The sequence below is a fragment of the Triplophysa dalaica genome, chromosome 13, assembly GCF_015846415.1.
Source record: "Triplophysa dalaica isolate WHDGS20190420 chromosome 13, ASM1584641v1, whole genome shotgun sequence".
NCBI classification, from domain to species: Eukaryota; Metazoa; Chordata; class Actinopteri; order Cypriniformes; family Nemacheilidae; genus Triplophysa; species Triplophysa dalaica.
Window position 1 is genome coordinate 10,094,148 of NC_079554.1, and position 27,642 is coordinate 10,121,789.

Here is a 27,642-nt window from a genome sequence, read left to right on the forward strand (position 1 = left end):
GTGAAACGCTTGCAAAATAAACTCAGAAAAGCTCTGTGGATGAAGTTCATTGGTTCATGTTCAGGACATGTTTAAATAATAGAATCCCGCTTCCTTCTGTTTTCCCGCATCGTGCTGATCAGGGCTCAAGAGAAATGGACTCAATGCAGCCGGGAAACAAGTTTTAATCGCAAAAACTAAATATAAACAAAACTAAATAGTGGTACGCCATTGGTTAACCTCACATATGAACATCCACAATGATTTATGCACTTCACACAAACAAGTGGCTCTGTCAAATGTACCTGCCAAACTGTATCACACGCGTACTATACTATTTATTTTAGTCTTAGCACAGACGTGGCTGGATAGTCCGTGGGGGTGTGCTAGCTTGACACTTTGTTTTAGTTCCCAAGCCTCCTATAACCACGTGCCAAGAATAATGTTTGACTTCGTGGCAGTAAGCATGAAGCATTTACAAATGTGATTGTAGAAAGGTTTATTTATTTTTTTATTAGAAGACGGTTTACATTGTGATGGACAACCAAGAGCTCTTTTTCTAATTTTCCCCTTAATCAGAGTAAATCTTAACCCACAATTTCCTGTTAGTGGAGGCTGTGATATTATTATCTGATCAATAGTTCAGTGACGTACTTTATTTGGATGGGAAGTGTGTTTACATTTTAAAATGTGTGAATGTAGCAGCTTGAAAAAAAAACTTACTAGGAAATAAATTTTTTAAACATAACCTGGAAGGATATTGACATACAGAAGAGAGCAAAAACACAGCATGAGTCACTGCTTAATCATGACAGGAAGTCCAATAATCGTTGTCCTCATGACAGAGTCGTGCCTCTCTGCTCCAAACTGTCAAGAATAATGTTATTAATTATCCCCCGGGGCTGATACTCATCCAAAGTTTATGAGCAACATCCTTTCACTACATCGTAAACAAAACAAGCTCACAAAATCTGAGTTTTCGTAAATAATTTTATTTGAATCATCTTTGACAGCCAATAATGACAAGATCACAGTTTGTCTACATTGCCAATACCCGGGTGCTAATGTACAAAAATAAAAACTAAAGAAATAAAATACTGGGTGCTCACCCTCTAATATTGAAATACCTTTCTATGAAATAGTATTTGAAAAATCTTTCAAAATGAGCTTTATAAAACAGTTACCTTCTGAGAGGTAAAATTGAACAACGTACAGACACAAACAGTTTGTTTGTTTCATCAACCTTGGATCAATCAACTCTGACAGAACAGTGAGACGTGTTTCGACTTCTGAAGGTGAAGAAACTACTTTGTTTACATGAACCCAAACATAATGTTATTTAACCTCGTGTAATTTTCAGGTGACATTGACCAATAATAACAAGGTTGTTTAACTCACAAATAACCATACATACTAGGAAAAAAGAAGAAAAGCTTTTAATTGCATTAGTAGTGCTTATTTGGCTAAATAAAATGGAATGCATGGAAAGTATTGTCTAGAGGTAAAATATAAAGGCAATAAATAATTCTAATAAATAGTGTCCTCTGTTGCTTGTCAGTTTGGACCTGAGAGGTAAAGTAAAATGTAGGAACCTACATCACAATACAACACAGCACGATTATTTGACAATACGAGGGCCATGTTTGCTATTAATACTCCAGATACATTTTTAATACACATTTTACAAAAGCCTGCTTTATTTGCAGGCTGTTAACTGACATGCCAATGAGTCAAAAAACTGGTAGAAAGACAGACAGACTTGTTTACTATTCTTAAGTTTATCCCGATTCTGTGGTGCTACAGTGTCTCCAGGAAACTACCTGAAAACAAACAACCTTCTATACAAGGCAGTTAATGCCCGTCTTGTTTTTCAGTAAGGCAATATTTCCGTAAAGAGTCCCACCCAATGGTTGACTTATTAGGGGTTTGAGTTGTGCTTTGCGCAGCGATAATTTAAGTGAAGATTATGTAACTTGCCCAGACAAAGTGTGCTTGGACCTATTTTGCTATAAATCATGAATGAATGTACAAATGCTATTAAAAGAACAAACAAACAACTTAAAAGTCAGATGACCGAAAATCAAGTTAAATGCTACAATTGGCCATAGAATCAGGATCATAGGCACAGTTACAGGCTCTCCCAAAAGAACCTACTTGCTTGTTGTAGGTATATAACACCACATGTCTTGTAAATGATACAAATATCAAATGTGTTATTATGGAAGATAATAATTAAGGCTAATTAAATAAACAGTGAATTATCTTTTCAAGCTAAAGATGTCAAACAATGAGGAGACACAACAGCAAACCCAAGCATATGAAACTGGTATGGTACTGAAGTGACCTACAATCATTTTAGTCTTAATTCTTCTCTCTTATAGCAGGCACACACTGTTTTTTCATTCAGTTTTACACATCTTAAATCCAAAACATATCTTTAAAATACACAGAGACATGCTGGGAACGTGTGGGAGCTTTCATTTATAAGGGGGAATTTAGATAAAAGAAGTCAATCAATTTCTGTTTTCACATGACGTATTACTAAGTTTGGTGGATTCAAATAAAAATCAATGCACTTTCACAATCTTCAAGGTTTGGGAGTAAAGAAAAAAGCCTTCGCCAAATTTTGTTGCCCAAATCAATGTTAAATTGTAGTACTGACAAAAAAAATACTGACTGCCTAAATCCAACTCTGCGCACCAAAAGGGAATTTGTTTTACTCTATAGTCACGTGGACAAACCAGAGGATTGACAAATTGTCAGTTTGAGTCAACAAGTAGTAAACTCGGAAAGCATTGTAAAACATTTTTCAAAAACTGTGTTTAGTTCAGACGAAAGCTATTCCTTAAGGGTTATAAATGTATACTGTACAAATTCTCGACAGAGACTTCTGTCATCTTAATAAGAGCTATCCCTGGTTTCACTTAACTTTAACGTAGCCTACATGCAGGAGGTGTACACAACTTATCGTGCTATCTGTCCAGTGCATGCTCGAGTACCACGTCTCCACTGGATTTGCCAATGCTAGCCTATCATTTCTAATTAAAGTAGTCGCTGTAAATTAGGACCAAGGCAGCGAGGTTCCATAACACGGCTACAGATCATGCAGAAGAAAATCCTCATGGCGACAGACGCTGCTGTAGCCCTCTGCATCATCAGGCCATGTATGATAAAAAGAGTGTCTGCTACAATTTCAGGTAATCAGCAGTAGCCCTGACATTCAAGCGCATTTATAATGACTGCCATTTTTCCGATGCTAATGAATAGGAGCCAGAACACATGCTTCTACAACTGAAGGACTAGAACTATCCGAACCCATGAGGACAAACTGATGCAAACGAAACGCATTACAGCACTTGGTATCAATTCTGTTTGAACATTTGTATTCTCGCAAATTTGGTCTCTATTGTTAATAGAAAATGCCTTTAGTTATAGCAGCTTTTAATGAAGAACCAAATGTTGGGTTTTCACAACTCAACCATCCTATATACTACCATCTACAATTGCACTTAACATAATTTAGTAGCTAATAATAATAATATGTCAATAATGGCATACAATACACACTGGACCACTGGATTTGGGATGCATTAAAATAAAACCTCAGGTAAAGCTTAAAGGTTATACCTTAATCGTGTAGGTGCTTTTCAACATTGGCAATAAATACTCAAAGGCCTCTAATCCTCAATATAAGCCCAAATTCATACTGTGTTTCTTTAGACTCTGATAAAATGGATCCTGTGCTAACTGTAAAAATTCAGTACCAGTGAGTCTTTCCTCTCCAATATGGGGATTCGTTATTTGGAAACCCTAACTATGTTAACCGTATTGTATACTCGTTCACCGAGCGTAACTGCCATCCAACAAACTCCCCAACTCCGTAAGAATGCTCACTTCTCTAACTTTCTTTATCGTTGCAGTACATTTTATTTATTTGTCTTTTTACATGCTCCACCTTCTCTGTTCTGGAGGAACTTATCCATCTCTGCTTCTCTCTTCACAGCTTCCGGGTTGATTTTCGGAGCACCGGGAAAACATATCAAAACCACACTCATGTTGTCGCGACTACCCTGTTGACACACAAAGAAAAATAGGAAGAGTGGAAAGAGTAGGTTAGGGTCACAGACAAAAAATGAAATGCGTGTTCTTGAAGGGATAGTTCAAATAGTATGCAAAATAGTTTCAAAACTGTATGACTTTCTTGATCAGACACAAACGAAAATATTTTGAAGAACGTTGGTGCCCCAACAACATAGGGGCCCCATTGACTTCCATTGTATGGACTTAAATCGCAAATACATTTCTCAAAATATCTTCTTTGGTGTTCCAACAAAGGTTTTGAATCACATGAGTGTGAATAAATGATGACAAAACTTTCCTGGCAAAAGCTAACATAAGAGTCACGAAGTTAAACACAACAGTTGTCTAGACAACCAAGATGGGGGGAAAAACACATAATCTTTTATCTCGTATTATTAGCATTTAACTCATTCTGTTTAAAGCCAAACAATGCTTATCTGATGGACCTTACCTTGTACAAACAAGTGTCCACAATCTCATTACACACTCTCTCCAGGTCATCTGTCACCTCCAGACGTGAGCGCACAAAACCACATAGTTCTTCATTTGCCATAACGTCCCATATGCCGTCGCAAGCCAGGATCACGAATTCATCCTCAGTCTCTGAACGTTCAATCTCATAAACTTCAGGTTCAGGGGACACCAGCTGCTCGGTGGGCCCTTTCCCATGCACACACTTGTAGTCGAAGTCACCAAGAGCACGCGAAACGGCGAGAGATCCATTGACCCGCTGGATCATGACCGAACCGCCTGCGTTCTGGATCCGCTCCTTTTCAAGGGGGTTGCTGGGCTTGTGGTCTTGGGTGAAGAAGTGAACGCGTCCCTTGCGGCTCAGCAAGGCTCTGGAGTCACCACAGTTGATGAAGTAGAAATTATGAGGGGACATCATGATGCCCACTGCCGTGGAACCGCTGCGGTCCGTCCCGTGCTTGCGTTCGGACATGGCCCGCATGTGCTCGTCAATCTGCAGGAAACCAGTGCGGATTCCGGACTTTACGTTTTCTGCGGAGGGCTCGCCTCCTGTATCCGTACCTGCTCCCCTGAAGTCTGGGTTGCTGGTGATGTGCTCCAACAGATGCTCGCAGCAGTAGCGGGCAACCTGAGAGCCTGCGTGTCCGTCGTACACAGCAAAAAAAGACCAAAGGCTGAGGCCGTAAGGCAGACCCATCACAGCTGTGTGTGCATCCTCCATCTCCACACGCCAGCCCTGCATGCTGCTAAGTCCATAGCGCAGGCCGTTCCCCTCCCCATGAGCATTGTGCTTCTCCATCTTTGGCTTGTCTAGGAACGCACCCATTCTTCTTATTTTGCTCTATTGGCCAGCAAGACCAGAAGACAAAGTGAGCAAAAGATGGTTATATTTTAGCAAAGCTGACCTTCTGTCGCTCATCACTGACACATAACAACATATTCACACAAGTGACAGACATGGCATTGTGATTTATATGATTAGCCACAGGTGCTCTAGCAGCAAATGTTTAAGTAAATCCATTTTATGAAACAGGTCATGCAAGTTCGATCACTGAAATGTAACGCGGTGTTAGTATCGCTCGATGTTATTTTAATTCTGCCTTTTTAAAGAATTTTTCGTAAAGTCTCGTTTCTTCTCAGAACTCAAGAATAAGCCGTAACAACCTAACTGTAGGGTGTGCTAAAGCCACTGCCCTCTTCAGCGTAACGTTACTGTATACAAACTGCTGCAAATCGTCATAGCAATAAGAAGCTAACTCTCACCATTAAACATACGTCAGTGTGTCATAATGTCACTTACCCAGTTTCCTAGTGTTCTCTGCTGAATGGAAAAACGCACAAAAACCGCAGACACCAGCCTTAACGTCACTTTGCCTGACCAGGGAGAAAAAAATAAATATAAAGCAACGATTACGCTGACAACCACAACACTCGTAAATCGACGGCTAACCAGCTAACTAACTAACGACAACACGCGGAGAACGAACGCGCTTGATTTACTAAAATAGATAAAAAATAAACAAATAAAACCATGCACGTTGTTTGGAAAGCATCATTTGAGCCCATTAAGGGAGTCCGCAGCTGGGCGGTGGGGCATTTTCTGGCTCCGGTGTTTTTGTTTTCCCGAGGGGGGGCTACCGGAGCCTCTCGCTCGCGCTTTTGCTATCTCTCTGCGCGCTGACGGTTTTGTTAGAGACCCCGGATGCTGCAGCTGCTCGCGCGCGTTCCCTTTGTCACACAATGTTACATCACTGCCACGCAACTAAGGGCTGAAAATAGATTCATTGATGAGAATAAACGACTGGTGTGTTACAGACGGTCTGTATCCAAACCCTTGCAGCTCACGCTTAGCTGTGCTTTTGCTGCATTTCAAGGTTTACAAAAACAGCAAGTTAGTTTATTAATGAGATGGTGGTTAACATCAAATAAAGCAATACAATCATTATGAAACAATCAATGTAATTAGTTATCAGTTATTATTGGGTCGGTACAGAAATAGCACCCAACAGTACAATAGGTAGAATTTTGCGAGCTTCCGCTTTAACATTGTGCACAGTCATTACGTCTCTTCGTCGTTTTGGCTAAAAGGGATACAGCTACCTCCACAGGTCATGCGCACTTCATTGCCGAATATTTTTTGTCACGCTGAAAACAGTTAATTACATTTTTTTATTATTGTAGTGTACATTTAGAGTTGGGGTGGATGTCAGAATTATCTAATGTAATTAATTGTCATTTTATGGCAAGATTTTGCATCACTTCCGGCCGCAGCTGTATCCCTTTTCGCCACAACGTCTCTTAAACTGGGCTTTCCAGTACCTCAGACATGACGTATTTTTGTGAGAAGCCTTGTCTGCAGACTGCATATCAAGGCGTGGCTGCCCCTAGGGAGGGGCTACCTACAATGCTCCGCCCATATGCATTTTCATTGGTTAGTGGCAAAGTAACGACGTCAATATTCTGACCCACACAGTAGTAGGCATTAATGCGCCTAAACTTTGGATGCCACCCAACATAAAACTAAAAGATAAAAAGAAGAAGAACGATAAATTCATTTTCGCTGATCCTGTTTGTTGAGTATGTCTTTCTTTTTATTTATTTTAATATAACGCTTATTTCTATAGTTGTGCTTTTAGTGTTTTGCTAAAAGGAGAGGACTTTTATAAATAAGATATGTATTAAAGTGAAACTTTATATAATGCCTGGCTTGACAGTGTTTGAATGTGTAAAGTTTGAATGTGAAGAATGCACAAGGCCTTGTTGGCATAAAGGTTGGCTTTATGTAATCTTGCTTATTGCATTTCTAAAGCAATATCATGGCTAACATATTATCTTAGATGTGTATATGGTGTATATGAAAGAATTCTGGATTGTGTTTTTGGCTACAGGTGTATGAAGCTGGGGAGAAGTTACGCCATCATCCAAGGCTGAATTCAGAGTGCCTTTTCAGATCAAATTGTGTAAGATATGTGAGAAAATATTAAAATCCAGCTCTGCTTACTTTGGAAAGGGGAAGCATGGTTGTCTTATTGCTGCATAGAGGCCAAGACTGCTGCTTTATGTGCCAGGGGAAAGTGATGGGTGATGTATAATGTATCAAATGAACTGCAATCAAATCAGTATTAAATAAATATAAATGAAATAATCATACTGTCACATGTTATTTACAAACAATTCTAATGTTGATACCACAACCCTTGTCATTATCTAGAGAATTCATAATTTAATAACATCTTAAGACTTAACACTCTTGCTAAAAATACTAAACTTTTATTATGACATGAATTACTAACACATGTAACCTTAAAACATATACATAAATAACACGCAGATAAATTGTAAATAAACAATAACCTATCAGTTGACATGGTGATTTATAGTTCATAATTGCCAAAAATGTGACGATTTAAAAACGGTAAGTGAATTCTTATTACATGTGAATAAAAAGTTTTCCAAACACCATGATCAAATTTTGGTGTTTGACACCATATTAACAGGTATTAGTAATTAACGGATTCACTTGTGTAGGTTATATATGTATATATGGTTATGGATGTAACAAAAAAACAACACGTTGATTTTTGCGAGATTCAGCCACATCGGCTTAAATGCGGCTTCCGCGCGGCAATCCCACAGCGCACCGTGTAAATGGCCCATAACCCAGAAGTAAGCGCCGCGCTGGTTCTGTCGACCGAAAGCCATGCGTTTTGTCCAAAGACTTTTGAAAGTAAATTTTAGCGAAAGATTTTGAGGGCACACACATTTTAGAAAGAGAATGTCCCACATTGATAAACTACTATAAAATAGGCATTGTAATTTTTTATTTCACTGGGACTTTAAGGTCGCTCGAAATCAACTTAGTTGTTCTACGGTCAACATTTCGTAAGTCAACATTTCGATATAACATTCAAATATGGTAGAACGCCACTTCTAAATAGGCTACCATTGATTTGTGCCGCAATTTACAGCATCTGCTAAATAAAATATTTGTTTCATTTCTCTCTGGTAAAACGCGAAAGTGACGCATGCATACGCATGCATTGCATGCATTGCGCATATGCAGATTGTGTAGGCCACTGTACAAACCACTTTGCAAGATGTAAGCACTGGTCAAGCAGAACTTCCGGTTTCCTTTTTATTTATTTTACTTTTAAATCGTACATGTGAATAGCTTAATCTTAAAGATATTTGTTTAATATAGCCTATTGATTTGGTTATACATGTTCTGTTGTTGTATTCTGTTCAAACCTTTGTGGAGCGTTGAAAAACTGAAACCGAAAGTTCTTCTGGACCAGCTATGGACCAGCATTGTTTAAATTTTTCAAAGTGTTCTATTAATCGTTTCATCGGACGCGTGCACCTTGACTGCCGTTAACTTCCGGTCTGTGTTTGTTTATCGGTCTGTCTAATGTCTATTGATGCAACCATCTGTTGACGGTTTCAATGCAACATAAACGTTACTGCGCGTGCGTGCATGCTTTTTTTAGCCCAAACTTAACTTCTGGTACACCTCTGCAAAGAACAGAGTCCATGCAGATTCTTTTCTGAAAAAAGCTAAAGAATATCAAGTTAATTACATTAGCTAGCAAGTTAAATATGTAGCTAGTATTATTTGGGGTTACCAGTAAAGTAACTGTTACTTGCCTTAACTTAAATTAGACAAAGTAACATGACCCAACAAATAGTTTAGCCTATTTAATACATTTACATTACATTCACATTTATGCATATGGCATATACATTTCTTTCTGACTATGTGCAATCCACTGGGACCGATCCCATGACCAACGCCTTGCTCTAATCACTGAGCCACAGGAAAGGGTATATTTAATACAATTATTACACAATACAATATGAATCTAAATGAATATGAATCTAAATAAGAAAGGAAATATAAATAGTTATATTATTAGCCATTAGCCAGAACGATCAACAAACAAAGAACAAAAGTTAACTTCGGGCCAGGGTGTGCGTCTGATGAAACCGTCTATACAGTTCTACCAGAACTATACTGGCATGTTGACTATAGATATGATATCTATTCAAATTTATATACCAGCATCAGCATGTAGACAACCACTACATTTGGTTATTTATGATCAGGTTGTTAATGAAGTGACGAGAGCCGTAGAAAATATCCTATTTTAGGGTTAATATGTTTCTTATTAACACCATATAGGATTTTATAGAGGATAATGTCTGTATGTGTCTTAAACAGTAAAATCCAATAGTCATGGTCAAAGAAGTGTTGTCTTGCCATGATTTTGTGCCATGGTGGAAGCCAGGCTTCACCGTAATGCTAATGACCTGGGTAAATAATTCATCTAGGGCTGGAAGTCCAAATGAATAGCATCTTACATTAAAGATATGCTCTCTGCAGGGTGACTTAAGTGTGTAGTTCATAATGCGGCAAGCACTTAGGATAAGTAACTCCCTGCTCTAAACACCAGATGCATTAGGCCCGAATGAAGGAACCTCAAGCTAGATTTCCATTGTGATTCTGAATCCTAGAAACGTATATGAAAACAAATAAAACCCTAAAGCTATAGCCAGGCTTTCACACTGATCTGTTTGTAACCAATCACGCTTAATTGTTTGCTATAGAACAAGCTAAAGAAAAACTGCTCCTCTTGATTCTTTGACCATTTCTCAAATATAAAACATACAGTCATGAAAGGGATGGATAAATACCAACCACTGAATTGTCACAGGTGAAATGTTAAGAGCAGTGTGCCACAACAACATCCCCCACTTTCTGAATCCCAGACAATGTATTTGGACTCTGTTGTCGGAAACAATAACAACAACAGCTGCCGTGAAACTGGAAACGTGTGAAGCAAGCGAATCACAGTTCTGTCACCACATTTCAAAAACATCTTCTGTCTCAGGAGATACTTGAGGCAAACAGGCTTGTCACATAAACGTCTCTAAATTCCAATCTGCAGCTCCTCGGCCAATTAATACTGAAACCAAAAGAAAAGAGGACAGTTTATTTTCTGGGTTATAACAGTTTTTTGTAACCTTGGTGCACATTTGTTTAATTGATTCAGGGAGAACATGATGCTTGCTTTTGTGTAAACCACATTTTGTTCAATGGATGGCCAACTGAAGTGGGGATCGAAGGATGTGTTAATTCATACTGTCACTCATTTAATGCTGCATGGTTGCTGTGTTATTTTCCAAAGCAAAGTAGTTCTAAATATGTTTTTGTCAGTTTTCTCTTCTCTACAAGGATGGAAAGATGATATTTCTGCCAGTTTACTTCACGGAAAAGCTCTCAATCAGGTTGTTGTTGTTATTGTTCAATAAACATGAAACACTTATCTTCCAGATGTCTCAGGCAACAGGCAATGTATTTGCATTGTAAACATTAATGTTTATGGATATTGTTATTGTCAGATCAGAGATCAAGGGCCCTTCTCTCACAATATTCAATTCGGAATAAACAATTCGTCAATCTGTATTTGGGATCAACATTAGCATGTAATCAGATGTATTATTTTATTTTAAATATTGCTTTTATGAAAACACAGCCGCTTAGCTGTAGTAAAAAACACAATTATTTTAAAGTATAACTTTATTTTAAGAGATTAAAGATTAACTTCCATATGAAATCTTCACATTCCCACTAATACCAAAAACCCATCTAAGCCCTTTTTGTTATTGCATCCTGGCAAGACCAGCCAAGTGAACAACTGCAATATAAGTTCCAATGGATTTACTTACATCATATCTGACAAAATTCCTGTCTCTGAGTTTTTGCCAGTATACATAATTCCAACAAAGGGATTACAATCTAAAAACGCTGTGGATTATCAATACCAATACCGAAAGCTTCTCTGTGGTAAAAGGGCACACACAAATCCATGGCCCAATTTTTACACTTGGTTGTTTGCTGTAATTCTCTGATGTAACTGAATATGTATTTGTAATGATGACCTTGCTGTTGACAGATGAGTTCTCAGATGAAAATGAGCACACCATTATATATTATGTGGATTATTTCCTTTTTTCCTGTTAATCTCATTTCATCTTGTTTTTTGAATATCACTTACATTTTATGTCACACTTAAATTCTATTGAGGTGTGCATATTTTTGTTCAATATATTGATAACTACAAATAATTTGAAAATGTGTACATTTTATTATAAATTTTGGTTTTGGCTTTTATTATGTTTAATAAGTAACACACACAGACGATTTCAAGAATGTATGACCTTCCATCCCATCAAATATGATCCATGTTCTCAACATGTAGGATTTAGGGATATGAATTAAGATGACGGGAGAGTATAGAAATGGAACACTGATGCGAAATTTATGCTCTTTATGCAAATTGAATTGAAATGAGCGGAGTTCAGTGGATCAGTAGTCAGCTTGGGACTGCATTTGTGCATGCATGCATATGTGTATTAATTTAGGACTCTCTCAATTGATTGGCCATCTGCTCTGACTGCTGTGTGCCTGAATAGAAAGCATGGTTAGCAAATCAAGGGTTTGACTCCACAGATGGCAGATTCCATTGGCTTGTCACAAATGCAGCATGATACATTTTTTTCAATGTAAATTGATTTGTGTGTGGGTGTGTTGTACATATGCTATAACAACAGTTTGGATAAACAGCTGTCAGTGATCAAAATTACAATTAAGTTTTACTTTCGACTGATTAAAAGGAAGAAATCCTTATTTAAAATTAAAATGCATGTTTATCAATTCATATTATGCGTAGCCTATTATTTCCAGGACACTAATTTTACAGGACTACAAATTAAAAAAATATAAATGTGTCTACCGTTGTGACCACTCATATGGGCTGAAGTCAATAGTCCATCTATGTGTTTGCATTGATAAAAACTAGACTCTGAGGCCACCTTGTGGCAATTTGTAACTATTGACTTTTTTGTATTGCATAAACCAATGTTAAAGGAAAGATTCCATTACTAATATGATAAAGAAAATATATTCCCTTTACATTGCCTCGTGTCTCACTGACAGGTCATATACCTTCTCCTGTCTGTCACCCCTCAAAACATGATACCCTTAACCAGGGGCGTAGCAAGCTTTTCAAAAGTGCGGGGGATGGATGTGTTTTGTTTGTTAACAATGAAAACGTTGAACGTAATGACAGAAAGGTACAAAAGGTATAACATACAAGATATAAAAAGCTTCCCATTTAAATGTGTGATACTAGTAAAGTATAAAAACACATTCGGAACACACAGAAAATAAGTCAAAACTCTGTTGTGAAAATACACAACAGTAGACTTGCTAATGAATCAGAAATACTTTAATAATCCCAGGGGGGAAAGACAGTGGTAGGCTTGATAGTGACATGGGTCTGACAGGACTGTGACTGTGACCGCTAAAGTTTGCTTACTTGCACCTTGAAAAGGGGAGATATAAAAAAACGCCCACACAAAGCTTTTTCTCTGGTGGTATAAATAATGTTACAATTTTCTGTTTTTAAACATTAAAATAATATACACTTTTCGTTCATAGTTCTTCAACAGGTACAATCAAACATAATAGATAAGTATCCACAAAAGTATTCAGCTAAACAAAAAAAGCAATGTTCAAAATATCAAAATCAATAAACCCGTAAATACACTGCTTAACAAGGACAATTTGTCCCTCCTCCTCGTCTATTCCCTGCCTTCTTCATCACAGTTACTTTATACATTGCATGCCACATAAATAACCCAATTTAGCTATTTCTGAACAATATCCCAATTTGCAATTAGCATTAGTCTAAAAACTAAATATAATTCAGAAAACACTCGACATATCAACAAAACATAAACAGAACATCTCCCCAAACACCTATCAAGGTTATTTAAAAACGTTGAAAGCATAAACACTCATTCAAAGTCGCTGGAAAAGGAAGGCGTAAATAACCATTACCGTTCCCGCCTCCTCAGCACGAGCTAACCGATAAATCTAACACACCAAGAGAGGTGGGACTTAATACAGAACAGCCAATCATCATCCGGTCACACTCAAAGCCGGTGTTCTGATTGAGTGGGAGAGGAGAGGAAGCAGCCGCATCGAGCGCAGACACAGAGCGGCAAGAGAAACGCTGGAGCGACGGCGTTTTTACAAAACTGCTGAAAAACTGCAAAAAAAAGTGCGGGTGTTTAACCCTTTCACCGGGAAAAGTGTTGGTGTTAAAACACCCACATCCCCCACGGTTGCGACGCCCCTGCCCTTAACTCCTGAATGTGCAAAAATAAAATAACTATTAAAACGGTTCTCTACGCAACTATACAACAGCCACATATCTATCTTTAATTATTTATTTATTGATTCAAATTCAAATTAATTTATCTTTTCTTAGAACATTTACATAAATGCTGCACTGCACACAACCCATTAAAAAATGAATTTCTTTGGCATCTATATCTAAGCACTTTATGCTTACAGTGAATGCAGCTGTTACTTGCATATCGGACGCACGCGCCTGGCCCGAAAATAACTTCCGGAATGTTTGGTTTTAATATATCCATTTATTTTGATTTATTTTTATATTAATTTATATGATTATTTCGTTGCATATTTATTGTGTCAAATCAAAACTGCTCAACATTTATTGATTCATTGCGGAGGTCTACCGGAAGTTAAGTTTGGGCCACATAACGTGCGTGTTGTTGCCGCTGAAACAATCTTGCTTACCTTTGACACACTCGTGTTATTATTTCTAAGACATAGTCGTCCACACATACTTCCACACACACTGTAGTTAGCTGTGAAAACACAAGATGACGCTATTTCCTAAAATAAGACAATAGTCCACCTTCTATGTAACTTAAGACAATGTTCAGAACAACTTAATGCAATTTAGACGTGGTTGCATTAGTTCAGATTTTTCGTTTTTATATAGCAAAAAATATGTGAATTTCGGCTAAAATTCATATTCAGGCTAAGTATGCTTAGGCTACTTATTTAACTCACTCCAACAACAACAATTTAAGATGTTGGAAGTGAATAGGCTACTATACCTTTCAAGCTCTCAAGTTAATGCGTGTGTGTTTTAAAGCCGCCTGCCCACTTTGAGCCCGAGACACGGTGACGTCAGCTCCGAAACACTCAACTAAACAAGCCATTTTCACCAGCGTGAGTCCCTTCTGGAGTGCTCGGCCTGCCCAAAACAACTTCACGCAGTTTACAGCCTCACAACAGTCTTCAGTCAGCTTTTCTTCTGCCTGTGTGACCGCGTCTGTTGAAAAGCATCGCACAACGAGCCATCAGCAATGTCTGTGAAATCGGAGGCGGGTTCGGCGGAAGGTTGGTGTGAGGACTATCCAGAGGAGACTGATCGCTTTGGGAGCACCACGGCCCGGCGTGATGATTTGGGAGACCAGCGGCATTTGAGAGACGTGGAGGACGATTCAAGTGAAGAGAAGCAGTTCTTCAGCCATCCCGAAAGCGATCGGCAACCGCTCCCTGTTGTCATGGAAACTGCCTCCACAGGTAATGCGGTTATCCCGTGTACTTTGTATGTATGCAAAGCTGCGTCAGACCTCTGTAAATGGTGTTTCGAACGGGGCCTTGTTCTTAGTTGACGTATTACCTTGGCTTACTGACTGACTGTCAGTAAGTGACTGTAGTGCTTTGTTACAGTACAGAGGTATTTTAAATATTAGATTTTTTAAAGTTTAACTCGCACATTATTTCAGTCTAATATCATCTATTCACTGTGTCAGGTCTTGTTTTTGGTTGTTGTATTTATTTATTAAAGTAGAATACAAAAAATATTCAATTTCAAAATTTAAATTCATAATAATAGAGGGGTTGACTTTTAATGTTGTTGTACAGAATGCTATACACAATGTTAATTTATCATAGTCCTACAAAAGTGACAGGCTAATGTGGTCAGTGATCCAAAACCACAACCTGTTTGTTTGATATTACTTTATACTGTTTTATGAGTCCTAATAGTTATGAGGTTTGAGCTTCCAGCCCCTGGTCTCTAACAATGCATTTGTGTAAAGTAAAATATTGTGTTTTAGAATGATAGATATTTCAAGTAAAGGCATAACTGATACAATGCCTATTATATTTAATATATCTTAAATATATCTTGATGGTCATTCTCTCCTTTGCTTACCTCAGCTTCAATCCTCCTAGTAGCATGGCCTTGTAAACTAACGGTACTGTTTAGCATGTTGACAAAATGTTTATTTGCTCTCCTTGTCCTACTTGTAAGGCGCTTTGGATAAATGAAGAAATGTAAATATTATATTGGATTTTTACATTTTTAATATATATTTCTTGTTTGCTACGCTAACTTTTTGATTTATACCACAGTAATCCACTGAACCCCAGCTGTCTTTGAGAACATGGCACTTTAAAGTAACCTGCAGAGATCACTTACCGCACAGAAATCAATACTTTACATTTACATTCAAACATCTTATAGACTTAGATTTTATGTGTGATGTGAGAGCTGTGATGGTGGTATAGAAAACCAAGAAAGACCAAGGCAGACCAAGCATGTTGGTCATCTTATTTCATCGCTCCATTTCAATAAAAAGCCCAGTCTAAAATTCACCCTTACAATTGGACAACAATAGTACAATAACAAAGGCTTGGATTACTGAAAAAAATCCTAAAAATATGTTCTTTGTATTTCTTTTGTTTTTTGCAGATTTGCCATGCATAATGTCCAAAAAATGTAACTTTACAGAATTGTACTGTTAAAACATGGTACATTTTTTTAATGCGGTAAAATTGCATGGATAGCTTACAGTTTTTTTTTGGCGGCAGTACAGTTTATACACAATTTTTTTTACAGTGAATATTGAGTTGTCCTTTCAATTAGGGATGCTCCGATCCACCTTTTTTGCTTCCGATACCGATTTCGATACCTGAGATTCAGTATTGGCCGATACTGAGTACCGATACTAAGGTAACCTTTTTAAATTGCACAATTACTTAATAAACTGTGTGCATTGCTGTGCAAGACATCAAGCTCGACTTAACAATGATAAACAGGTATAAATTAATGGAAACAAAATCTCTGAATAACTGTTATGTGCAAATATAATTTAAAAATCAATGCATAATAAACAATAAAGCAGCTGAAATTGATCAAAAAAATAGCTTTACAGCTTTAGATATTCAAACAGGAATCTGCTCTTTTTAATGCTTTAGTCATTAAAGCAAAGTCCACTAAACTAAGCTAAAGTTTAGTGGAAATCAAATTTAACATCCAACACCGAAAGATAAATAAAACACTAGCTTCCCTAGCTTGGTAAAACTGCACATGTAAAAATAAACGGAAAAAGATATAATAGTTTAGTCGGTACAAATAGAAATTCAAAATCAAATTATCTCCAAAACTCACTGCATTGACATCTTTATTTTTGTTCGTATACGTGTTTGCAGACTTTTTGGTACAGTTCAGGTCTCAGATAAATATTTACGCTCCACCATGTCGTACCGCGGCTACAGGTGGTCTAAAGCCATTGTTCGCTATGAAGGACAGCGGTTGCAAATCCATAAAAATGAAATTAAGTATACTTTCCGTGATTTTCGCTGCTTTCACACTACCAGATGGAAATTTCTGAATTCTTTCCGCTGTCTCCTCCAAAGTTAGCTGCTTCGTACCGTCTCGTTTTAGTTTCTTCAGCTTATTGAACTCGGCGTGCTTAAATTAGTAGTATTATAATGAACAGCTTTATCACCACCCCTCGAAACATTTACTTCGCATGTATTGCAAACAGCGGTGTAACTTCTTGGCGTAGCTGTTCTAAAGTAAATCTAAATGGCAGATATTTTGGCTCGCTCCGTGCTATTCGCTGCTCAATGTAAGATATGTTCGCTTGTTCACGCGCACTACGTACAGAGAACGTTGCTAGCGTATGATGTCACACGCTTCGCAAAGCACATCCACGAGAGTGTTTAAGCGCCGGTGTCTCCAGGAACTTTTACATCGCCTAGCAGAAATTTTATGTCAGCTAGATCGGGTATCGGTGCAATTTGTCACCGATTCCCGATCTAGAATTTTATTCAGTATCGACGCCGATTTCCGATACAAATATCGGATCGGAGCATCCCTACTTTCAATCTGTACATATTTATCTTGTTCCACCTTCAGAGTTTTTAATTATAGATTCAAATTAAAGCTGTTAATACAGAAAAAGGCCATTTTCTATTTAATGTATATTTTTAATACTGTGAGGATAGAAAGAGAGCAATTTTTTAAATGCAGTTGGATTATGTAATATGTGGTTTATCATTAAACAGAGGGAACTGTTATAACGTAACCACAAGTACAGTGTAACTTAATTTTAATATATAAAACGGTCAACTAATCTAAAAATGGCTATGGGTAGTCATATTTTACAAAGATTGTAAAATCTCTTATCGCCATCATTTAAAAATAACAATAAATAGATAATTACAGTAATTGTATACAGTAAAAGTAAGTGTACTGTAGATTGATTTGGAGTACCCTGTGACACTATATACAGTAACATAGTTTTTAATTTATTTATTTTAATCTAACCAAATTAGGCCATTGCAAAGTGACGAATGTGAAATGTTTTCATAGTTGAGCAACCTTTATCATGGCAAACCTATATAATAGTTAATCATCTTTGAATATTTTTTTATATCTTACAATATTTGCTAATGCATCATTAGTTAACCATCAGACGCTCGGTAATCAGATAGTCTTCATGCTGAGACCCCACAGCTATATGGATGCAGTGTCAGATGTGATATGACGATATCCTGCTGTGACCAAAAAATATCCCCACAGATTATCCTATGGTTCTTAATCTTTGCAAAAACTCTCACATCCAAATAAGAGTATTGTTCTATTCTTTGATCGATAATTCAATCTACATTAAATATTTATGCAATTGTATTGTTAGTGTCAGGTTAAGATGACCCATGTTTAAAGAGGTCGGTTCAAATATTTTTTAAGAAAACATTATATACTTTAGCTACATGCATAATTTAAATCTTCTGAAAACTGGGCATCAAAACAGCTATCATCAAAAACTATTAAACAAATATTGCTCGTATGATCATATAGGGCCTCAATATACATGCTTCACAAAGTGATGTCTAAGCTAAAAACCAGATTGATTTATACCGGAGTCCTGAAGTGTGATCCTCTTATCAGATCTTATCTGTCTCATTAGCTGATTGATAGCTGTAGGGCTGCTATGCTATACTATTTCACCTTCAGTACAATAAGGCTAGGCCTGTTGAAAATCAGCCAATATCCACATTTAGGACTGTTTATTTTTGTTTAACATTGATTTTAAAATGAACTAAGATGAGTTCTCCCTCCCGTGAACGTGCAGAGGATAAGTGGATTACTGGATTTGGAGAATGGGTGCATGGCAGGATGAATGGTTGAGATAGTATTTTATGAGACCATTATGGGTTAGAATTTAGCACAAAACTTTGTTTTAATACCATTATACAACCATGCAAAATGATATTTCTCCGTTTTTGTAAAATAGAGCAGTTGAGCAATAGAAGTAATGGTGTATGAGTCAAATGGGTGTGTTTGTAATGACTCCACTGATTCATTGGAATAAAGCCATCCATTTGTGCTTGAATAATGTAGTGGACGGAAGTGAACAATAACCTTTGACAGAAATGCGTTCAATCTGAATATTGTTTAAGAACAAATATGACTAGATGCAAAGGTACAGGATTATGTGTAAATGTACATAGGCCTACAGTTGAGTGCAAAAGTATTTTTCATATACAATAAAAACACAAAACGTTTATAAAAGTTAAATAAACCTGTAAAAAAAGAATATTAAAACTTTCTAGGTCAACAAAATGTTCAAGGTAATCACATTTATGACATTGAATATGAATAAAACCATTTTCACAACTTTTTTAGATAAACTCCTCACAGTGCTTTTCTAACACAGTGCTTATAGACATATGATCGGCTATTAGAAAGCTTTTGAATTGTATAAAGTATATTATACAGGAAGTTGTTTGTAATGTCTTAGTGAGCATTTTATTCCTCAGTGAGTCATTAGGGAAATGTATGTTCACTTCCTCATGCTTTTCATTAGAAATACTCAAAATAAGAGTGACGTTTTGTTTGTAAATATCCCATTGACATCAAAAAATGTGATGATGAAATGTCTTTTTTTCAATCATTTTCTATTAATAAATGTTGTGATAACCACCCAATAAAGTAATTGTAATACATTACATTATATAACCTATATCAACCCCTGGATTGACACAGAGTCCTCCATCAGCAATGTTAAGGACTGACAGAATGTCAAGACACATGAAAACTGTGATAACCATCAAGGTTACCATATAACAAAATATTTAACTTTTCCTAAATACATTTAGAAATATTACTGCTGTATAGCTTTAGAGTGAATATGAACTTGTTTCTTTGGCAAATTTGAGGTCAGAAAAAATACAGAGCATCTTGTATCGAACAGACCTGTTCCTCCGTTTTTCCTTTTCTGCACATAAATGCAAATTGAAACAATACTTTTATTTGAAATTTGGTTAAAAAAAATTGGTAATTCACAAAATAAAACAAAAAGTATAATCTTACATAAACGCATAACTAGAAATAGGCTAGTACATTTTAAACTCAGAAATATTGTCCGTTATTTTGTTCTTCGGCTGTATATGTAATGTACATATATCGCAAGAATGTGAATAATGAAATGAACATGAATAATGCACTGCAAAAAAAATACTTGCTTCATCCGTGTTTTCCTTTGAAGATGGTCCTCCTGACGCTGAACAGAAAATAACACAGAGTGCGGGAAGGAATTACTAACACCATGTCTACACCGGACCCGCCAGGTGCGAAGCGACATGACAACCTGCTTGTTTTTAATGGGTTTGTCGTGTCTCGCCGCATCGCATCCAGTGTGGAAAATATTTGAAATTATAATGGGTTCTAGTGCGTTTCTAATGTCTTTTGTCGTCACACCTGTCCCGTCCCGTGTAGACACGGTGTAAGGCCAATGGGATCAAGAAACAAGAAATTAGATTAAACACTAGTCCTTTGTATGTCGAAGGGTCAAACTAATCCCAAAATCATACATAGAGTAAAAAAAGTAAAAAATGAGATGGATTACTATACTATGGGAGTCAATGGGGGATGGGAACTGTTTGGTTACTGACACTTGAATCAAGAACAATTGTCTGCAAGTTATTTTGGGGTCTTTTTCATAGGACTGACAACACGTACTATAACGTTTATCACTTTCAGCAGTGTTTTATGAAATTTGGAGGGGTTTCTTGGAATGTGACACCAACATTTTGTATTTAAACAACTGTATGTGGACACGATGTGCATTTACAATTGGGCATGCCAAATTCAGTTTTCAGTATTTTCTGTTGTCATCTGGGGTAAAAACCTTCACACCAGGTCTTTAGTGAATAGGTTCAAGGACATCCCTTATATAAAGTTAGTTTTATAAGGTTTAAAGGCTCGGCAGTCCACTTGCTTTAGGAGTGGTTTTCATATCATCCCTAGTACTGGTAAAACAACTTTTTGATATGAAGGCCTATGAAAAGTGAAAGATCAACACTTAAATCCACCATTTGCTCTCGATATAACACTTTTGGAGAGGATGACTCATGGCTTGCGAACTGGTTAAATGTTAAGGGTGATGATATGTGGGCTGGAGATTGTGTGAGGATGAACATGTGTGAGATTGTGTCAGAATGAATACTGAGACATGCCGAGACACTTCTGTGACGTTCTTAAAACAAAGCTGATGAAATGTTCATTTTCAGTTAACTAATAACAATGTAAGAGAATCAATCCTTTAGTTATGATATCAGTTGTTGTTGAATTTATGACAAGGTTGGTGTGGGTTGCTGGTATTCCTAGAACGAATGAAATGTGATGTCTTGCGAGTGGTCCATGCAGGTGATTCTGTGCACTTTTTCCATAGATCCACACATTTCTTAGCCACTGATGGTTAAAAATAGAGTCTCAGTGGAGTAGGTTTGCCCAGTGAATGTAGGGCAGTTTGGAGATAGAGGAACATGCTTTCTGATGGAGTGGGGTGAGGTTAGGAAAGAGATTTACATAAATCATGTCATTATCCACAGTTATTATTGTTAAAGAGCACCTGTTATTAAACATTCTATTTTTTTTAAATTCCAAAATTTAAACGTTGAGCTTGTTAATGAGCATAGTACAGTATGAGATAACGATAATAGTAGTAAAAAATATTTCATAGAAAACTAGCACTACAATTTGGGCAAAAGCATAATAGAATCAGCCACTGATAAATTTACTTTACTACTCTAAACTAAATGTGCTTTAAATTTGCATATAAATATTATAATTTTAAATTCTTGAATATGCAGTATTTTCTAACACTTCCTCAAGGATGCATTTTACATGATGTACACCTGTTTGATGTACAGTGTTTTCTACGGTTGTTTTCTTTTTCATAAGAACTTTTTTATAAGAACCACATTCAGCAGTAACCGACCTTGAAACAGTTCAATATTAAATATAATATACAAAAAAGCACCTTACTATTTGAGCATGTTTTCTTCCACATTCTGAATATTTGTTTTTATTAGAGATGTACTGATATATGTGCCAATAATCAGTATTTATCGATTAAAGCTGTATCTTTTTGTATGCTTTTATTTTTATTCTGTATGTTTATACTGAATACATAAACATGCATAAACATATTTTAGATCTTCCAGATTTTTTTTACACGTATGTGTATTTTTTGTTTTCTTTTGTAGCCTGAGGCACACAAATTCTGGTGTCATGACAAATCTGCTCATTATCTGTCTCGATAACATTGTGTGACACAGTGTGTTCATGCGTGTGTGCGTGCTTAAGATTCTCCAGCCCTGCTGTGACACCACTGCAGTCGACCTGCAGATAGACATTGAGCTGAAAAACTGACATCTACCAAAAATAGGCACAACAATAGAGAGAAGGATAGAAAGAGAGCAAGCCAATGTGATGGGAAGGACTATTAGACAAATAAGATCAGGATTGTGTTGTCATTGACTGCTGATAAGGGCAGTCACTATCACGCCCCACTGAAACACTTTGAAGGGCACTTGAGCACAGTGGCAACCTAAACAAAAATAAACAAAGGATGTGTCAGAAAACATGTTACAACTAGGTTTTGGACAAAGTGAGATTGTCTTGCTAACATAATTGCAAAAATGCACAAACAATACATTGTCATAGTCACATGAAGTGGCAAACTTTATGCAAGGCATGTGAAAGTGTGCGTCAGTGACATTACAGAAACAGACAGAGGTCAAACACATTCACTGATTTATTATTTATACAGTAATAATACTGCTGAAAATATTTGTCACAGTATAAATTTGGGTAGATTTGATTTGTACATTCATTGCGTTGATGAGTGGGATGTGAATATATGTGTTAAAGTGTAAAGGTCATCTCCTCTCTCAACAAATTCAACATTTGAATTCCTTCAGGAAAATCGCATAATTTTAGAGGAAGAAGTTGTATTAGCATTGTTTCTTTAGATTACTTTATAAAGTTAAAATAATGTTAAAATAACATAATAAAAAATATATATCTTACTAATGTTCCCCTCTCCTGTCCTCCTCCCATGCAGATAAATCTGAATTGACCTTCCAAAAGACATCCACTGATGACTGTGACCTATACACCTCCCTCTTGTCCAATCAAAGTTATGCCTCACATGAAGACACCTCTTACTTTTCTGGCAACCTGGGCAGAGCTGAGGAAAAGCAAACACCACATACAGATGACTTCATCTCTGGCTCTCATTCCCTCCTGTTGACCTCAGACTCTGGCATCGAAATAACTTCCACTGGAGACTTGAGTGACAGCTCCTACAAGACACTTGACTATGAAAATCCATTCGACTCGTCTTACAATTACATGGACATCACCAGTAAAGAGGACTCCCTTAGCTCACAGCGCCCTCTCGAGGACTGGAGGATGAGTGGTCTCTCAGAGCCCACCCAGTATACCATGCTAGAGAAGAGCCCATCACCTGTAGAAGTGGATGTGGAAGACCTTGGTTCTGCTGCAGTTCATGACTCTCAGACCTTTCCATATGTGGAAGAACCTTCGGATGAAGAACTGTCCGACTATCAGCCGTACCGCTCTCCGGGTACAGGTAGCAGTGCCAGCCCGGTAAAAATTACCCTGTGTGACACTCCTCCTACATCTGAATCGCCCATCACAGTCCAGCATAGTCCGACAGTTACAGCTTCAGAGAAGGAGAGTATCCTGAGTCTGGGACTTGAGGGAGTGCCCACTGTAACTCTCTCGGAAGCAGAGGATGACAGCCCCGAGTCATCTACACCGCCTCTCACAGGTAAGCATCACCCAGACAAAGAAACTTCAGTTTAATAGATCCACTAGATGGTCCTGTTCCTGTGGAAGCTGTTGGGTAACTCTTATGTAGGTGTATTTGTACAATTTTAAACTTTAGGACATTCCAAACATTCATAAAATATATTTACACTTGAGATCAAATGTTTAAATTTCAACTGTAAGTGTATATTGTGACTGAAGATTGCATTGTGAAATAAACTGTTTGCCTTGCGTATGGAACATCAATTCACTATTGAGAGACCGAAGTATGGGATGGTGATTTAGGAAGAGCAGATGGCCATGGCACACCTTACCTCTTGCAAAACTATTATCTTTATCTTTCCTTCTTCTGTCTGTATTTTTATAGATGAATCTGACTCTCCGTCAGATCCTAACATCCAGGCAGTTGAAACTAAAATAACTAGCTGTACCCCAGACAAAACTCAAGCATCCCCCAGCTCACCATCTCATCCCACCTCAGATAGATCCACAACAGAGGTGAAGATCTCCCCCACAAAACCCTCCCCAGCCATCTCTCCTCCTTCCCAGGATGTTGAGGGAACCGGTGCAGAATCCGGCGATTCTGAGATTGAGCTTGTATCTGAGGAGCCTATTCCACAAGCTCCTACTTCTGACTACATGAGCTTTAGTAAGAAGCCAAACATCACTCCACCGTCCACAGTACCTACCGTCCTGTCTTCTGCTCCTGTTACGGCTCCTGCATTTGCCTCTGGTCCTATGCAGTACAGCATCTTGAGGGAGGAGCGTGAGGCAGAACTGGACAGTGAACTGGCTCTGGAGTCCTGTGGGGAAGAAAGTCCTAAGAGATTGAGCCATGAGTCTGCACAGCCGGTCAAAAACCCCATAACCCCTCCTTCAACCACAGCACAACATGTGACTCCCACTCCTTCTCCGGCTGTTCCGACTCCAACCTGTGCTCCTAATGAACAGACACCCACTACTGAAGAGAAGCCCAAGGTCGGCACGACCAAAGTCCCTAGTCTGGGCCTGCCAGAGTTGAAGGTGGAGCATCCTATTGGCGAGGTTCCCAGAGGAGAAATGAGACGATCCAGTCAAGGCCGCAGGGGCTCGGAAAGACAGACAGCACCACCCGCCAACTTCCAAGGTCTAACCAGGGAGAAAGGTAAATGTGTCTACCAATAGCTGTGTTTTTAAGAGCTTGTTCTCCCTTATCACGCTTCTTAACTAGCCTATCTTGGACATCCAGTTTTTAAAAAGGGATGAAAACATTGATAGTTGCACGGATTTGGTAGGGTTAAGCACATGTTTTAAGTAGGATAGGCTTAGTAAACATCAGGTCATACTTTTCCTAAAAGTCAAGTGTATGAAATTTAATCGCATCTGGCGATGAGGTTGCGAATTGCAACCTATCGCTAATAATGCTGTGTTCAAAATATCGATTCGACGATTCATCGTCATAAAACCCTAGCGATGCATGCATCTATACATTGACATTGGAGTCATGCGATATGCAAGCACTGCAAAACAAAAATCAAGTACTGCGGTAGCACAACAAATCTCCATCTCCATGTGACAAGACACCACCCAGTCCGGTCAGCCCTGGGAACAGGTAGCAGCACAAACATGTCATTTCAGAAGCAATCAACACTGTCTGAAGCTTTTTTTTTATTTCCGCCCACGTCTTGGCGCTCTCATTAATTTGTTTCACATGACAGGATTTACTGCCATACAGTGTTTTAGAAAATGAAGGCTTTAGACAATTGGTTTAAGTGTCATGATTCTTCCTCTCCATGTCATGTCTTTCTTAATCTTGTGGCAGAGTCATTGCAAAACCTTTTGTGTGCCAATGTTTTGTGTGGATAGAAACATGACTTGTGGATAGAAACATGTTGTCCTCATGACTTAATATGCATTCTCTCGTTCCTCATATAGCTTTCCACCTGTGTCCCATTACCCACACCTGCCCATTGTTATCTTCCTTTGTTAGTCTCCCTTTATAATGCCCTCGTGTTAATTGTCCTTTGCTCGTTCATTGTGCTTACTTGTGGATTCATGTGCTTACTCATGTGTATTCATGGTACTTACTTGTGTACTTAATGCTCGTATTCATAATAGATATATCTGTCAAGTCAAGTCTAGTAGTGTTTAGTTTAGGTCAAGTGTTGTTTAGTCCAGTATTAGTGAGTCTACTTCCTGTTGATTATCCTGTTTTCTCAGTTATACCACATCGTGGGTTTTTTTTTGCATTTTATGTTAATAAATCCCTTTTGTTACCCCTGATATCGCTGCCTGCAATTGGGTTCTTCCCTTGTGATTCACGATATTCAAGATTGCGAGCCGGGCTACACAATTCCCAAACGCCAGTTTTTAACAGAAACAGCAATCCTTCAGTTGTATGATGAAGTTAAGCAAACTGTTATGCTGTCACTCTCTTCAGCGAACAGAGTTTCAATTTCCTGTGATGCTTGGACATCACGAGCAACAGAAGTATACGTTACCATAACTTGTCACTGCATATCTCCACAATGGGAACTCGTCTCACACGTTCTTCAGACAAGGGCAATGTTTGAAAATCACAATGGGAAATACAAGTCAAAGATACCGTACTTGTGACTGACAATGCATCTAAAATGTCAGCGGCTGCAGAGATAGCCGGATTAGTTCACGTGAGGTTCTTTGCGGACTGTTTAAACCTGGCGGCTCAACGGGCTCTAAAGTACAATTGGCTGCATGGTTATATGTTTGAGACTTATGTTACATTACAGCAGTTCAGCCAGAATATTGGACGCTATAGCAAATTGTATCAGAATCAATTTTTTGTAACAGTTATTTGTTATTTGATCTTATTGTGTTTTATGAATGTTTTGAGATGAAACGTCATAACATAACTTATTTATTGCAGACTAAACATAATACTGTTAATAAAATCTTCTAAATAAAAATTAAATGTAAATTACACAGTGGACATTTAAAGATAATTCTATGATACAATAAAGTAAAAATGTAAAATTACTTTTATTTTTAAATTTTACTTTTACTATTCTGATGGCTTCCCTCAGTTTGGAAACTTTAATAACAGGAACAAAAACACATTTCAAAGCCTCTTGAGAATCAGCCCTCCGTTACAAAACCATGCAAGCATAGGCCAGCTCATATCATGTATTGACATTCAGTATTCTCCTAATATTACATACAGGCAGACTAATTTAATGTGGTAAATTTATAGTTGTCTCAAATGTGACTGTTCTGTTCTAGCACATTGATTTAATTCTCACATAGGGTTACAAAAGGATTAAAGAATTATGAGAATATATAAGTGTAGTTTAGAGTCTATTTGATGCTCGGCTGATGTGATTTTTCAGCTCATCAGAAGAAGATTATGCACATACTGTAGAATCCCTCTATATAACAACCAATATGCAACATTTATCAGAAACTTCAAAAATGTCACACTGATATTTTATATAAATATCCTTCTAAAACTAATTAGAAACATTTCTTGCACAATCCCCTTCATTTTAGACCCGCAGTTTTTATTTTACACCTGAATGCAGTCTGCATCTGGTGTTTATGTCTTCAGCTCTCAGTCGACCTCAGGAAATACTGTAGATTGTGTTAAGCAAAGAAAAAGAATAAAGAAGCTGGCTGACCTGCAACAGTGCAGTAAAATCTACAGATTTATAAAAAGCCTTTTCATTGATCTCTTCCTTTCACTGATGGGAAACCATCCCAGTGGAGAGTGAGGGATACTGTATAAACTATAAATATGTCAAATCTGGCTGTATTGCTGTGTTTATGTGGACCT

The 27,642-nt window shown here is 37.6% G+C and overlaps 2 protein-coding genes across 3 annotated transcripts in view; one reads left to right on the forward strand and one right to left on the reverse strand.

The window, feature by feature from the left end:
• Positions 1-951: 951 nt before the first annotated feature.
• On the reverse strand, positions 952-6,593 carry ppm1ab (protein phosphatase, Mg2+/Mn2+ dependent, 1Ab). Of its 2 annotated transcripts, none has more exons than XM_056764875.1 (4): positions 6,068-6,593; positions 5,831-5,904; positions 4,511-5,371; positions 952-4,049 (listed from the first exon to the last, which is right to left on the reverse strand). In XM_056764875.1, exons 1-4 carry the CDS (start codon positions 6,084-6,086, stop codon positions 3,906-3,908), a joined length of 1,098 nt encoding a protein of 365 aa, XP_056620853.1. In that variant the 5' UTR covers positions 6,087-6,593; the 3' UTR covers positions 952-3,905. The 2 variants fall into 2 exon arrangements, with proteins under 2 accessions (XP_056620853.1, XP_056620854.1); XM_056764876.1 differs by having other exon boundaries at positions 6,061-6,592.
• An 8,004-nt stretch (positions 6,594-14,597) lies between these two features.
• rtn1b (reticulon 1b) overlaps positions 14,598-27,642 on the forward strand; it is a 28,827-nt gene continuing 15,782 nt past the window's right edge. Inside the window, exons 1-3 of the mRNA XM_056764329.1 lie at positions 14,598-14,998; positions 23,125-23,856; positions 24,223-24,999. Of these exons, the coding sequence (XP_056620307.1) occupies positions 14,779-14,998; positions 23,125-23,856; positions 24,223-24,999 (1,729 nt within the window). The 5' untranslated portion in view covers positions 14,598-14,778. The remainder of the gene's footprint in view (positions 14,999-23,124; positions 23,857-24,222; positions 25,000-27,642) is intronic.